General features: G+C 44.2%; 1 protein-coding gene across 3 annotated transcripts; it reads left to right on the forward strand.

The window, feature by feature from the left end:
• VLDLR (very low density lipoprotein receptor) lies at positions 32 to 14,893 on the forward strand. Of its 3 annotated transcripts, none has more exons than XM_021380702.1 (19): positions 32 to 272; positions 4,379 to 4,498; positions 5,448 to 5,570; positions 6,445 to 6,567; positions 7,936 to 8,307; positions 8,417 to 8,539; positions 8,621 to 8,743; positions 9,177 to 9,296; positions 9,372 to 9,497; positions 9,905 to 10,076; positions 10,405 to 10,629; positions 10,798 to 10,916; positions 11,296 to 11,435; positions 11,545 to 11,686; positions 12,001 to 12,147; positions 13,078 to 13,167; positions 13,563 to 13,637; positions 13,759 to 13,928; positions 14,224 to 14,893. In XM_021380702.1, exons 1-19 carry the CDS (start codon positions 137 to 139, stop codon positions 14,257 to 14,259), a joined length of 2,682 nt encoding a protein of 893 aa, XP_021236377.1. In that variant the 5' UTR covers positions 32 to 136; the 3' UTR covers positions 14,260 to 14,893. The 3 variants fall into 3 exon arrangements, with proteins under 3 accessions (XP_021236377.1, XP_021236378.1, XP_021236379.1); XM_021380704.1 differs by lacking the exon at positions 32 to 272 and adding an exon at positions 619 to 643; XM_021380703.1 differs by lacking the exon at positions 13,078 to 13,167 and having other exon boundaries at positions 35 to 272.

A 16,074-nucleotide genomic window follows, 5' to 3' on the forward strand; every position in this document is an offset into this window, starting at 1 on the left:
TGGTATAAGAGCGCCGCGGGGACACCCTCCCCCCGTGCATGTCTCCGGCTCCCTCCTTTCCTCGTCGCGTCTCCGACCGCGACGTCTGCCCGCCCGCCCTCCCCGCCTCTCCTCTCTCCGTCCCCTCGGCGCGGTGATGCGGTCCAGCCGGCAGCGCGGAGACCGGAGCGCGGCGGCTGGCGGTGGGTGCGGGGCGCGGCGGTGGGCGCTCCCGCGCTGCGGGGCGCTCTGCCTGCTGCTCGCCCTCGGCTGCCTGCCTGCTGCCACCGACGGTAAGTGCGGGGCGCGGGGGGCTGGGGCGCGCACCGCCGGGGCTGCTCCCACCGCTGCCCGCGATCGCCTCTTCTCCTCCACCCCTTTCGGTTGTTTTTGTTGTGTGTGTTGTTTGGTTGTGGTGTGCTTTTTCTTTTGTGCTGGGGGGTTGGGGCTCCACGGAGGGGAGGAGAAGCGTGGGGCCTTCGGGCTTGGCCTGCCACCACCAGCCCCGCCGCGAGGCACCGGTTCCGCGGGCGGACGGAGCACGGACGGGGCGCTGCGGGTGGGCCCGAGCCCGCGGCCGGCTCGCTCCTCCCCGCCCCAGAGCGACTTTGCCGGGAGCGCCGCGGTGCCGCCGTTGCTGCGGGAGGTTTGGCGATGCCTGGCGGTGAGGGAGGGTCTGCGCGCTGGGCGGCGGGGAGGGCGGCTCCGGGTCAGCCCGCCGTGTCGGAGGGGTTGTCAAACTACTCGGCAACTTTGGCTTTGTGGCATCCAGCGGCGGTGGCTTGGCTCGCTTCGGGCCAGCTGTAACCACCGTGGGGGATCTCCACCTGGCGGCGAGGTTGAGCCTTGCCTGTGCTGAAGCCCTCGCAAGGCAGGCCCTCGCAGGTAGCCCTGATGGTGATTGTTGCCGGCGTAGATGTGGTTACCCCTGTGGCAGTGGAACTTGAACATTAAGCTAGTTGCATGGTCAATTAAAAACATTTCCTCTTCGAGTGGAGGGGGTTATCAATGAACTAACTCCTTCCTTTCTCCAAAAACTGAGGCGTGTGCTACTCTTCTAGGTGCAAAGAGGGTAACTGATGTGTGTTGTTGTATCTCATTTGAGCTGAAGGTCTGGGAGCAGTGTGCCCTGATCTCCTGGCTAGCATTCTGAAGTGCACTGAAGTGTTCGGCCTTGATTATGTTCTCAGTGTGTGCTTATAGAGAGTTAGGCTTTGTAGTCCCAGCAGTATGGTGCAGTTCAGACATGGGGTTTGCTGGGTAGAACCCAGCCATGAGATTGATTCCCAGTTCTCCCAGCAAAAATGAGAAAGAGAAGCGTGTGTTCAAGTCCTACCTTCATTTCCTGTCCTGTAGACTGCTCCCATGCCTTGTCTACAGTAGACACAGGCCCTTTGGTTATGCAGCTGTAACATGAAGGTTGGAACTGGCTGGCACTGAAATCACTAGCGTGCAGTACTTAGAAATCATATGAGGAGTCAGGCATTGCAGGCAGCTCTAGTTCTCTGAGTTTCTTCATTCAGTTTGAGGCAGTGGCCTGTACAGCTCCCAGAGCAGCAGGCTCTTCTTGTTCCCCTGTATGTGGGTTTCCTAATCACTGTTGCAAGCTTTTTTGGTACTTGGTGTCATATGACAGCACACAAGTGTCACATGTCTAGCTGGCGTCAGACAAGTAAACTGACAATCTGCTTAAGGAGTGAAGACAAGTGGTGATGGCAGAGCTAAGAGAGAAAGCTTTGGATGCTTTAACTTAGTTGGTAATGGTGACTGCTCCTTCGCCCTGCTTCTAAGTTCATTCCTTAGAAGTGGGTAACCTGGGGAACAGTACAGTGATGTTTCTTACACTCGGCCTGTGCAGTTACTTGTCTTCCACCTCTTCCGCCCTCTTCTACCTCTTCTGTCCGAAAGAGGGCAAAAGATGTGAAGGTGCTTCTGATGCATGACCAGCACATGCAGAGTAGCTTTTGAAGTAGTGGTTGATTGATATCAGTCTAAAAATCACTAGGTTGCTAGTGACAGAAGCAGCAGCTGAGGTGTGAGGCTGTTTCAAAGAACAGTGGGTTAGAATGGTATTGTCTTGCCTAAATGTCTGCCTGGCATTGCAGAACTGTGCTTAGTGCAGGATGGGACCACAGGTAGTGATCAGCTGGAGCTCACTGCTTGTGGCCTTCAGAGCTTCAGAGTTATCTTAAAGGAGTAGCAACAGATGATAACCTTGGTGGGTGGGTGTTTGGTGCTAGCTATTCCTTATTAGTTCACGGGCTGGCAAAAGTAGTTGGTTTGGTAGATCAGCTGCAGGAGAAAGGGCACCTTATTAGGATGCCTCCTTGTAGTGACTGCAAAGTTATAGCTCTAACTCCCAGCTTAGCTCCTGTTCGATTTAGCTTTGTGGATAGCTTCCCTGTCCTTTCTGGTCAAAGTGGTGTTACACTGTAAGTCACAATGTGCTCTGCAAGCCTTTACTAAGTTATTCTAACTGGAAATAGCGTAACTAAAGACTGTAGGAGTTATTTTGGGATCTCCTGCATGGCAGGCTTAGTCTAATAGCTCTAGCATGTTATTTTGGGGAGGGTTGACTTTCCCACTGAGAAAGCCTGGATAAGAAAGTCTCAAAACTTGCAGGAGTCAGTTACTTTGTGTTTTAGTTAGTAATACAGAAATAACTGGGATGGTGTGTGATCAGCCAAGCAGATGTCTACTTCTGTTGGAGGCAATTGGACAGCAGGATTATGCCAGCTAATAGCAAGCTGATAGCTGTGGCCTCTGTACCCACTCAGCTGGCTGAGATCTCCCCTCTGGCACTACTAGGCAAGCTGCTTGTTTGACAGCTGTTGACTAAGCAGTGGTAATGCTGAAAAACCATGCTATTGGAAACTGCCTGCTGGTACAACCCCCACCCTGAAAAGGAGTGATGGAAGTACATGGCATGTGCACTGATGTCCAGTTGTTCTGGCACTCTTTAAACAGTTCCCATGAAACAAATTGTTATGGCTTGACTCTAGGTCAGTGTTTTACTCAACCAGTAAAACTGCTGAAACACCAGCAGAGCTCAATAAGCTGTTATTTCAAATCATTTACTTCCAGTCTGAATTTACATGATACAGTTGGCAAGTAAAACTGCCCTTGTTCTCCTTGCTTATATTCTGTCTAGTGCTTGCTGTTATCTAGTGCCTGAGAGTTAGCAATACAATGTGAAATGGATCAGTTTCAGAGAGTGGAATGGCTTCCCTTCATTTGGGAACTGTCTTGCATATTGCATGTCATGCACAGAAGATATAAAATAGCAAGTTGAGTTCTACTAAAATTAGATGCCCTTTCAAAGCTGTGGAAGGCTAAAACAGAGCACTGCCATTAAATGATACAATAGACCAAGGGGAGCAGGAGTTTTGCATCATGCCATGGATGTGTATAGCCAAAACTCGTGCATATACTCACACACTTTTCTGCAAGCATGATGTGGAACAGCTCTGGCTTCTCTGCTGAAGAGGCATGCTGCTGCTTTTACTGACAGTTATAGCAGAGCTTCAAGACAAAGCATACTCCCTTGAGGGACGGGGACATACCATTTCAGAAGGGAAAATATTCTGGAAAGTGTACTTCAAGCATCATGCACAAAAGAGTACCTGACTTAAGCATATTAATAATTAGTCTTACTGGTTTGGAGAGGAGAGACTTAATTCCAAAAGGAAGTGATAAATTATCTTGCTCTCTTAGCATTACGCTTGACCTAGCTTTAATAATGAGAAAAAATCTGGGTATGTCATCGCACTTCCCTTTGCGTCTACTAAGGAATGCCTCTGTGGGCCCTTGTTTGTGGGTACTCTGTTAACAACCAGATGATGGGAATTAACTCTGTGCATTATGATTTGAGACATTGGGGCTGCTACTGCTAGGGTAACTTACATGATGAAAGAATGTTGTTCGGTTATAGAGCAGATATTTAAGCCACTGTTACAAACGTGTTGGGGTTGTAATACGTTAGCATCAGAGCACTGGAATGCCAATACAGTTTGAAATTAAGTCACGTTTAAAAGCAGCTTGCTCAGAGCCTGAGGAGTTTTTAGAACGCAGTGATAGGCTGTAGGCAGCAGGAGCCTGTTTATGAGCATCTCTTTGCCTTGCAAACTTGACCTAGCCTTGAAAAGGAAAGCTCAATAATACGAATACTGAGACTGGCTTACTGCTGTCTGACAGGTATACTGTTATACTGCTTAATCTCTGCTGTTGTACAGTGAAGGAAAGCTTCTGGTTCTACTGTCAAGACTGACAAAAGTTACTATAATAAAAAAATTCAGAACTTGGCGTCAGCATGAAAACATATCTGTTTATTGAGCATGGGATAAAACAAAGGAAATAGTGCTAAGCAGCACAGGAGCTCAGATTCTTTTTTTCATTGAAGGTGCAAAAGCAAAATGTGAGGAATCCCAGTTCCCGTGTAGTAATGGACGCTGTATTCCTTTACTCTGGAAATGTGATGGTGATGAAGACTGTTCAGACGGCAGTGATGAAAGTGCTTGTGGTAAGTACTGAAGCAGAAGTAATCCCTCTGCAGCTGTACTCGCTAGTTTGCAGTAAGGGTTAACAGCGGAAAGTGGATAGTTGGAGAAAGATGCTTATTCTGACCAGCACTTCTTACAGCTCTAATACAGAATAGAGGACAAATTGCCTAGAAAAGCTCGGGGACTGTCTAGATGCCTTGTATCAGTATGATGCGGTTGAATTCTGTAGGTGCTCTGGAAGTCTCCTGGAACTGAGAGAAAAGCTCATGACTAAAACTTTACTTGCCGGGATGGCAATTGCTTAGAACAGAATGCAATGCTCTTTTCAGTTTTTACTTGAAAACACAGTAGAAGCTTGTTGCCATTAGTATGCAGCTGTTGGCAATTGCAAGGTTTGATGTCCTGTTATGTGTGAAAGTGATTCTGCTGCATTTCATATAAACACTGATTCTAGCTCTGGCTGCAACTCAATGTTTTGTGCAGACATGGAGCCCAAGACAGATATTTAGACGTACTTAGAGACAAGGCAGAACAGACTTCATATCCAGCACTGGTGTGGCTGGACTGTTGGTCTGCTTGAGTTACACAGTTGGGTTACATAGTACCAAGCTTCTGTGATGGCACTACTAATGCCTTGATAATAAGCATAAAGTTCAAAATCTGAAAATAGCTGTTAAGTCTGTACTTTAACTTGTGCAGGTGAAATTGCAGCTCTTCTAGCTACGTAGCAACTCTCCTTTAACATTAGCAGTCCTTCAGTATCTGCTTATGGGAAGATAAGTGTTTTATGCTGTGTAACTCTCTGGGAAGTGTTAAATACCGGCATTGTTAGGCTGGTGGAAGAAAACACCCAACATCCAAGTACTAAGGTTGTTGCACCAGTTTCCTAGGGGTGAGGTAGCTTATCTCTAGCTGCAAAAGAAAAACTGAGATCTGGTATATGAAAATACCTGTCCTTTTCCCTTTCAGTGAAGAAGACATGTGCTGAATCTGACTTTGTGTGTAACAGTGGTCAGTGTGTGCCGAACAGATGGCAGTGTGATGGGGATCCGGACTGTGAGGATGGGTCTGATGAGAGCGCTGAACTGTGCCGTAAGTGAGCCTTGCCCATCAGTGCAGGCAAGCCAGCAGGCTGTAGCCATTTGACTTCTTACCTACTTGCACCTGGCTCTCTTCAAAAAAAAAAAAAAAAAGGGCTTCACTTGTCTTGGAAATGTACCTTCATAAGCACTAGCTTGGCTTTGGCCACATCGGGGTCTTGACAAGACTTATCACATATTAAAAGGATTCAGAACTGGGGGATCTGTGCTTGTACCTGGTTAAAGATGGCAAATATAAGATTTCTGTTACAGTAAGAGACACTAATCACAACATGGCAGGCCTGTGTCTTGTTCAGAGTGATCACAATCTTCCATGACAGCTACTTTGCAAGTTAACCAGGGCTGGCCATAAGAACTGAGTGACTGACTTTGAGCTGGGGGGAAGGAAACAAAAGTCATAATCCCTGACTATGAGTTTAGCAACCTCAGTCTTAAGTACAGTCCTCATCCCACAGACCTGTATCCCTTGATCTGTGAAGCTTTGTTCTTTATCAGTAGGACCTATGCTAGGGAGAAATCACTGTATTTTGGCCCTGAGTTTAGCTTCACTTTGTATTTACTCTTGCCTACTACTGTGTATTATATAGGCTTTTACAGTTTAACTGATGTTCAGTCACAAAGCTACTATAACAAAAATACTTTTAAAAGATGTTTCCAGTTCCAGATCTTTTGTTACTGAATACTACAGACTAGTATAATCTCTTCCATAGTAGAGGCAATGATTTCACTGGATGCTGGTATCTAATTGCAACTGTGTCCAGAGCAGAAACCTTTCAGATTCAACTTTCAGGACAACTGCTGAAATCCAAGATCAGTAGCTCTTAAATTTCAGAACACTTAAATTGAACTTAAACTTTTTTCAATAGATATGAGAACATGCCGGGTAAATGAAATCAGCTGTGGTCCTCAGTCAACCCAGTGTATCCCAGTGTCCTGGAAATGTGATGGTGAAAAAGATTGTGACAGTGGAGAAGATGAAGAGAATTGTGGTAAGGGATGAAATGGTGGCTGCATAACTCTATTTGAAATTGACTTGTCTGAGAAGAAGCTAGCTGGACAGTATACCTGGGAAGATAAATTCCTTGTATCAGTATTTCCTTAAACCTATGCTTGTATTTGTATTGCAGCCCACTTAACAAAGCAGACCTGTTCTAACAGTCCTCTATACGTTGAAGTTAAGTGCAACAGTATAAGCTATTCAACATCTGTCTTGGTCCCTGGCTAGTTTTGGCAATAGCTGTAGGCTTAGTTACATGTCAGGCAAACCATCAGAACTTGTTTTCTTCAGGGTTTCTTAACAGGTAACTCTAGTTGCTGCTTATATTGAGTTTGTTTCCTAGAGATGCAGCTGGGATTTGTGGCTGAGGAGGCAGCTATTCTACTACATAGCCTGGTTGTACAGTATTTTGCACACTTGTTTGAAAGTGTAGACTAGGGAAGCTGGGTTTCAAGTGTTAAGTGGCAACTTCAAGCCAGTCCACTTGTGAAGCTGAAGCTGCCAGAGTTTAGAGTATGGTGTCTCTGGCTTGTTCTAATGTTTCTGCTGCAAATGAGTTGCCTGAGGTATCCTGAGGCAAATTTGCTGTAAGCAAAGTTACAGGGCTGGCGTCTACCACAGCTACCTTGCCTGGATGGCTTAATGAGATACAGATCTTTGGACTTGTGCTCTGCATTTGTGGGGTAGCTGTCTTTCTCAGCAAGCAAATGACTTAATCTGACAAGTAAATCTACAGACAGCATTTCTAATGAAGTTGATAGAACTATCAGCCTAGGCATACTGAGCTGCTAGCCATAACACTGCCATAAAACCAGTGTTATCTGTACCAATATAAGTTATGTGACCGCTTAATGTCACAGGACTAACTTTTGCAAGATCTTGATCTGCTTATCTTCAGTGGCCCAGGTAAATGGGCCACCGCTGTCCTGGGGATCAGCACAAAACACTTCAATTTCAAACTACTGTGCATGCTGACCATCTGGTTACCAATACCTTAGACTGTACTCCAGAGTTAGCAATTCTCTTACCTTCTGTCTCTGGTTCACAGGTTCTGAGCCTGTTTTCTTAAAGGCTAGCATGCTAAAGCAGAACAGACTCACTGCTTCAGAAGGAGGTTATTTTCACTCAGTAGCTTAGAACTGATGAATCTCAGTCTTAATGCTTAAGGATGGAGGACAGTTTGTGTGTCATGTGTGCCTAGTAGCTGGTCAGTTGATTACCCTAGAGCCTTCTTTGCACAGGATGTTGACCCATTGTTAGCTCACAGCTGATGGAGCAAAGAAGCTGAAAAGCAAAACATATTAATTCAAAAGTCTTCCTTGTGATAACGTGCTAATATTTTTCACTCCTGTTACTCCAGGCAACGTGACTTGTAGTGCAGCAGAGTTCACATGCAGTAGTGGGCAGTGTATTTCCAAGAGCTTTGTCTGCAATGGTCAAGATGACTGCAGTGATGGTAGTGATGAGTTGGAATGTGCACCTCCAACATGTAGTGTTCATGAGTTCCAGTGCAAGAGCTCCACTTGCATCCCTATCAGCTGGGTGTGTGATGATGATGCTGACTGCTCTGACCACTCTGATGAATCTTTGGAGCAATGTGGCCGACAGCCTGTGCCTCCTGTGAAGTGCTCTACCAGTGAGGTGCAGTGTGGCTCGGGTGAATGTATCCACAAGAAGTGGCGCTGTGATGGAGATCCTGACTGCAAAGATGGAAGTGATGAAATCAACTGCCGTAAGTTAACTTGCACCTTCTTCTATAGGAGGTGCTCCTTGGCCCCTGGTTTTCCTGGTCTGTTTTTCCAGGCTTCAGGAGTCAAACTGTCTATTGGCTGTCCCCTCAGCTTCTCGGACCTGCAGACCAGACCAATTCAGGTGTGAAGATGGGAACTGCATCCATGGGAGTAGGCAGTGCAATGGTGTGAGAGACTGTCTGGATGGCACCGATGAAGCAAACTGTAACAATGGTGAGTGTGCAGCTAAGCAAGACTAAACACTTTGCAAAGTTGCTGAAGCTGGCAGCCCCCTCATAGTCTTCATTATCTCAGTTATTCAGTGTTCTGGACCTGGCAAATTCAAGTGCAGAAGTGGAGAATGCATAGATATTAATAAAGTGTGTAACCATCAGGGAGACTGCAAGGACTGGAGTGATGAGCCTCTCAAGGAATGTAGTAAGTGAACGAACTCTTTATGCAGTGCTGACTACTAAACACTTTGAGATGTCAAATATTGGGCTGAAATACTTAACTGTATTTCCTTAGTAGCAAAAATAAACAAGAGTAACCCAGTTAATACTTGTCTTTATCCTAGCCAAACTGACGATTGGGATGACTTCTCTGTGACCTGAAGGTGCTTGAGGCTATTAGACTCTGAAGGTTCCAGGAGCCTCAGTCTTGTTCTGCTGCTGCCCACTTATAACACAAGCAGCATGCTTGTGAGCTGAGCTGTGGTCCTGAGGTTGTTTTCTTGCAAATGACTTCAAGTACCACTGTGGTTTTTCTGATTGTGAGAAAGCAGATGAGCACCTGGTATAGCACTCTATGACTAAGATTTCAGGACTACTTATGTATGCTGTTTAATAAGTGACCAATTCTTCTCTTCTAGACATAAATGAATGTTTGGTCAACAATGGTGGATGCTCTCACATCTGCAGAGATCTTGTTATTGGCTATGAATGTGACTGTCCAGCTGGGTTTGAGCTTGTAGACAGGAGAACCTGTGGAGGCAAGTATCAAATAAGTTAACAGTGAACCCACTAGTGATACTGTAGATGAGAACGAAATGAATTTGTCTTTCCAGATATCGATGAATGCCAGAATCCTGGTATTTGTAGCCAAATCTGTATCAACCTGAAAGGAGGATACAAGTGTGAATGTAGCCGTGGCTATCAGATGGATCTTGCTACAGGAGTGTGCAAGGCTGTGGGTAAGTATTGGCATAAGACTATATCCCTAAGCCTGAAAGTCCACTATTTGTGGAAGTGAGGCAGTAAGTGATGTACATTTTCATGCTGTTGTAGTTATGCTATTAAGAGCACAGCTAGTGCCATAACTTGTACAGACCTGGACAGTCCTAGCACTCTGAATAATGCTGTGATGCAGCACTTAAAGCTACTCTATCTGATGAACTTTTTCCCAGGGTAGGAGGACCCCCTCATCACGAAGGGAGAAAAGAATGGGGTATGCTACAGCTAAGACCTCTATCAACATCCATTTCCAAGTGTGGAATGGCAAATACTAAATACAACTCCTAAAAACTGTCTTAAAGGCCACTGGTATGTGACTTACATACTTATGTCTGGAAACATAGATTAATATTTACTTTTTCTCCAGGGAAAGAACCATGTCTGATTTTCACCAACCGACGGGATATCAGGAAGATTGGCCTTGAGAGAAAAGAATACATTCAGCTAGTAGAGCAGCTAAGAAACACAGTCGCTCTAGATGCTGATATTGCTGAACAAAAGCTTTATTGGGCTGACTTCAGCCAAAAAGCAATCTTCAGGTAAATGGACTTAGCCTCTGACTCTTAGTGCTACCCTAAGCATCCTGCATTTTACTCAAGATTCTTCTGTAGTCTCTTGTGCTGAGAACGAGATTACTGATGTCTTAAAGACTAAGTACAGTAGCTACAAGCTCCTGTAGCTAGCATGTGTATACTTGTTGCGCTTCCTTGTATCTGGTTCAATTGTGACTTTTTATAAGGTAACTGATTTACAAGTGCATCTTCTAGATTTCATGCAGCTCCTGAGCAGGCAGTATTTGCTGAGGCATGAAAAGCTGTTGTCTGTGGGGACAAAGAGAGGTAAAAACAAGTAACTTTTGTTTTCTAGTGCCTCTGTTGATACCCGTGATAAGGTTGGAACACACACTAGAATCCTAGACAACATACACAGCCCTGCAGGAATTGCTGTTGACTGGATTTATAAGAACATCTACTGGACTGACTCATCTGTGAAGACCATTTCAGTGGCCAGCCTAAATGGCAAAAAAAGAAAGGTGTTATTTCTGTCTGAGCTGAGAGAGCCAGCTTCTATTGCTGTAGATCCTCTCTCTGGGTGAGTATTTGTCCTAGTTCTCCGAAAAGAACGAATCTACTATCTACTCCGTGTTCTGATAGCCAACTTACACAGCCTGTGTCTAGCTACTTGTTAGTGAATGTCATAATTAAGAGTGATATTACACAGTTCTTTAGTGTGTTATACAACATAAATTCTGCTTCACAGCTTTATGTACTGGTCAGACTGGGGTGAGCCAGCAAAAATTGAAAAAGCAGGAATGAATGGATTTGACAGACAGCAGCTTGTGACAACAGAAATCCAATGGCCTAATGGAATTGCTCTAGGTATGTTGAATTTGTCTCTGCCAGAGGAATTCTGGAGCTTTAGTAATCTACTGGCTACAGAAGCCAAGGTCATCCTTCAGAGAACTATTTTCAGCTTTTGATATTGGGAAGTTCCTGCATGCATAGAGATGTTACAACAGGCACAGCACTTCAGATGCTGGAGTGGTAACCTTCCCTGCACTGTTCTGTATCCTAGCTGAGGCACAGTACACTTAGGCAGCACTGCAGTACCCTTCTGTATTCCCATATAATAAGAAACTATATGGTAACATTGCAGCTATTCTTGAGCCTGTGGGTGTTGCAGCCTTTGCAGGAAACTCTGGCGGTCTTGTCCATGTAGCCAGTAAGTGGTGGTGTTTTGCATTTTTTTCCCTCCTAGATCTTGTAAAAAGCCGTCTGTATTGGCTTGATTCTAAACTACATATGCTGTCAAGTGTGGATCTGAATGGCCAGGATCGTAGACTTGTGCTGAAGTCTCATATGTTCCTTCCTCATCCTCTTGCTTTAACAATATTTGAGGTAAGGATGGCTTGTTGCAGTACTTTTCAGAGCTCTTCCTAGTAGGTGGCTAGCAATTATGGTGCTAATAGCAAGACAGAGATAATGGGAGGTAATGACTATTTTCTAGGATCGTGTTTTCTGGATTGATGGAGAGAACGAGGCAGTCTATGGTGCCAACAAATTTACTGGAGCTGAATTGGTCACCCTAGTCAACAACCTCAATGATGCACAGGACATCATTGTTTATCATGAACTTGTTCAGCCTTCAGGTAACTACTAGAGTTTATAGTTATGTCAACATATACCTGCATGAAGCCTGCTGTGATTGGGTGTTGGCAAATTGTATCCTTCCCCTGTATAGCTACCAAATTCATTTTGGTACTTGAAGCTTTTAGCTAGCCGAGCACCCCCATGGGGTTTAAGAGAGAGTCTAGTTGCAATTTTTCTTGCTTGGGCAAAGCAGATATAACCTGCAGAGATAAACAACTCAACTAGAGCAACTACTGAGCAAAAAATTATGCTGTGCCTCTGGAGCTTGAAAGCTCACTCCTGTCAATCACTTAAAATGAACCTGTACCAACAGGCAGGAACTGGTGTGAAGAGAACATGGTAAATGGAGGCTGTAGCTACCTGTGCCTGCCTGCTCCTCAGATAAATGAACACTCTCCAAAGTATACCTGTGCATGTCCTGCTGGATATTTCTTGCAGGAGGATGGTCTGAGATGTGGAGGTATGGTAACAAACTTCCTTCAGGATGGGTGGGGGAAGAATTGGGATACTGAACCTGTAAGAGGCAAACATGACAGTACAGTCTGACAACTCTGCATGAGTAAATCTGATGTAACTCATCTTTGAGGGGGTGGTCTTCTAGCCTGCATTGAGCTGCTCTCCAAGTCTGCCAGTACTGTTCAAAGTCCATGCCTGGCTTCTGCATCATCATCACTTGCAGTAAGACCTTGTGCTTCCACAGCTTTCTGCAGACAGCAGGCATGTGCACAAAGCATATCTAGTCCCTCTGTAAGAAAATTACGGCTATAAACTAACACTGCTCTACACTGATTTAATCCACCATCTTGAAATGCTCTAGGTTAATCTTGCTGGCATAGGGAGTTTGTGTACCTCTTTTCCAGTTCCAAGCAAACATGCTGCTGCTAGCACACTGAGCGCTGGCTATATGGCAGGCTTGTTTGTCCAGTTTAGTGGGACTAGAAACTCCAAGGTTTCACTTAATAAATTGCATGTTAATTGATTGCTACAGTCAAAGCAGTGAATGTGAGGACATGGTTCTCCATTGGCTGAAGATAGTGGCTGCTGTATAGCCTTTGATATCCATAGTAATGCTTTATTTGACCTGCAGACTTTATGGAACCAAATATTATACAGAGATCCTGAAATGAGGAGTAGGATGGCTTATGTTTTCAATTACTTTAAATACCTAGAGCTTATGCCTGTTTAACTGGCTACCTTGGCTTATGGAATCATTTTTGATCAACACCTTCAGCGGAAGCTGTACTTAGTGAGATAACTAATGTCAGTGTTTCCAATAAAGCTAACAAGCTGCATGACCATTCTGCCATCTGCTAAACATTCGCTGCCATGGCTGTCATAGTTAAGCCATTGTGGAACTTCAGGATTAACTGGGTTCTTGATCTATAATTAGTTTCAGGTACTGGAACAACTGTGGCTTACACTGAGGCTAAAGATACCAGCACAACAGAAAAATCTCCAACTGTTGGACTAGTTCCTGGAGGTACTGGTCCCAATAACTCAGATTGCTAAACAAAAAAAAAAAAAGAGAAATGCAAACTGACCTACTAGCATACTTGAAATCTTCTCCTTTGCATGCAAGTAGAAAACACAAACTACTTCATGTAGTAGAAGTACAACAGCTGGAGTATGTGATAAACAGAATTTGTTCATTTATGACTGTGTGGAACCTATAGGTTCCATGAAATGCCAAGAGTGCTCAAAGAAGGCAGGCAAAAAAGCTTTCTGCTAAGATAAGACGAAGCCTCTTAGCACTGTTCTGGTAGAGCATTATTAAGTTAATGTTGAAGCAACTTTTAGGCTTAATGTCTTAGAAATCTGAAAAAATCTGCCAGCTTGTGATTAAGCACCCTCACTACTTTACAAATTCTTGTGCAGGATTCAACATCAGTAGTGTGGTGTCTGAAGTAGCTGCAAGAGGAGCAGCAGGAGCTTGGGCTGTTCTTCCTATCTGTGAGTACCGAGTCTTGAGATCCTTTTTGGTGGGATAATCTCCTCCTATTCAAAGTTTGACTTGATGTAGATAATGACTTGATATAGAGTACTATACTTAAAATGTATTTTTTTCCTAAAGTATTGCTGATGATGGCTGCTGTGGCTGGCTACTTCATGTGGCGTAATTGGCAGCACAAGAACATGAAAAGCATGAATTTTGATAACCCCGTCTATCTGAAAACTACAGAAGAGGACCTCACAATTGATATTGGAAGACACAGCGGTTCAGTGGGACACACCTATCCTGCAGTAAGTAAACTGGTTGAAATGCCTGAGGTTCCAGGCTAGTCCTCAGAGTGGATGTAGCAGAGACCTACCAAGTGACTTTCAAGGTGTGGCTGGATCAGGCCCTGAGCAATCTGATTGAGCTGTGGATGCCCCTGTTCATGGCAGAGTTGGACTAGATGGCCTTAAAAGGCCCCTTCCAACTCTAAGGATTCTGTGATTCTATAAAACTTCAGACTGCCCTATAGCGAAGACTTGCATTGTTTTTTGTCCTTTATTGGTTAAAATTGTAGTTAACATACTTCTTTTGTTTTTACAGATATCTGTTGTAAGCACAGATGATGATATGCTGTGAGCACTGGATCAGCAATCACTTTCAGTTTACTTTGTGCTTTACACTTACGGGGATGATAAACATGTTTGTGGCTGAAAGACTTCCTCCGTTCTTGGAAGAATGAAGATACTTTCTCTGTGTATGGAACACTTACATAATTAGCTGTTTTATGCAGCTTAACAACCAACTCTGTAAATACCTGTCCACAACAATTCAGCTTTTAGTGGTTACTATTTTATCAGTAACCCTTGAATTGGTCAGTCAGTAACACCACTGGCCAAATACAAAGCACTTTCCATAGAAAGCCATATTCCAGCCACGACTTGTGCTATAGTATAACAGCTGTACATATGTGTATATGCCACTTGTAAATATTATTCCTGGAAAATCACTATCAAGCACTTTGAAATACTTAAAATGTAAATTATTGTACACTGTGTTTTTCAATGGTTGGGGCAATGGCAATAGGAAAAAACGGGTTACTATGATTGCCAAAAATTTGTAAGCATAAGTAATTTTGTATGTATGACTGAAACAATCTTGTCTGTTACCTCTTAGAGCTCTACAGGTATGAATGCTCTTTGAGGAAACCACTGTAAATCCTAAATACAGAGAAGGGGGGGAATAAAAAAAAAACAAAAAACAAGCAATTAAAGTATTGGTCTCTGTTATTCTTCTGGCACTGAAATGGAACACATTATCTCAAGTTGGTCAGTGGGCTACTCTATTACTGCCAGCCGGAGTGTGAAGTGCTGTCTGAAGTTACTTCAGCAGTACTCCCAGACAGTTAAGACAGTTCTGACCTGCCAGGTTACTGAGGTTTGTTGGTAAGACTGAGCAGTATCAGTCTTCAACTACACTTCCATGCCTGGGAGGCAGTATTGACACATGCTACATGCTGGAGACCAGTATCAAAGCAGTGTCAGTCAGGTAAATGTAAATGCCTTGCATAGTACAAGCTAGCAGTGGTGCAAGTTATTAGCTTTTATTCTTGATGGCAACTACAGTGCAAGTGGCATCTTAGTAGCTCCTACACTTGCATGAAGAAAAGCAGAGATGTAGTTTCGTTGTTCACCATGGCAGCCTGCTCTGGGAGTCTCAGGGCCAAAAAGCCCATCTTGCTACATGTGTGAGGTAGTGTTCCCTTCCTTTATGGAGCAAAGGCACTGTGTGATTTGGAGTGGGATGGGAGGAACTGAACCGTTGTGTAATACCAACCCTTGTGCTTTCTGACTTTTGGTGGTCTGCCTTCAACAGATGAAGTAGGTGGATCTGCTGAGCTTTTCCAGCTTGCTAGCTGCTACCTTGGGAGATTAAGCTTAAAATGCAAGCTAAGTTAACAATTCACCTTCAATTGTCAATTCATAGTAGTGGCTCTAGGATGCTGATAACCTTCACTTCTGGAGCCTTTCTCTTGGGTGATCACAAGAATGAATAATAAACCGTTCAACTGTTCTGACTCCTTAGAAGATGGAATTCATCTCATTAGTAGCTGTCTATTGCATCCTGTTTGAGTGTTCAGTTTAGTAGCAGCAAGTCTATTCCTTGTTCACCGGTGCAGTAAAGGGCTACAACTGAATCACCTTGCACGTTCTGTGGTTCAAGCATTTTGTTCTGTGATTAAGTCAAGAAATACAAAGCTGTTAATGTTTGTGGTATGACTGCTTTAGTAGTCTCCAACTTACAGCTAGGGAAGCCACCTTCTGTTCAGTCATTTCCTTAACGCCATATTCATTTTTTGGATCTTGGTCTTGAATTGTCACTCCCATGAACTGTGCTATACTTCATTGTGGCTAATCCTAATGCAGGTATGATAAAATGGTTAGCTTCTCTCTC

This window comes from Numida meleagris, chromosome Z, assembly GCF_002078875.1.
Source record: "Numida meleagris isolate 19003 breed g44 Domestic line chromosome Z, NumMel1.0, whole genome shotgun sequence".
In the NCBI taxonomy this organism is placed as follows: Eukaryota; Metazoa; Chordata; class Aves; order Galliformes; family Numididae; genus Numida; species Numida meleagris.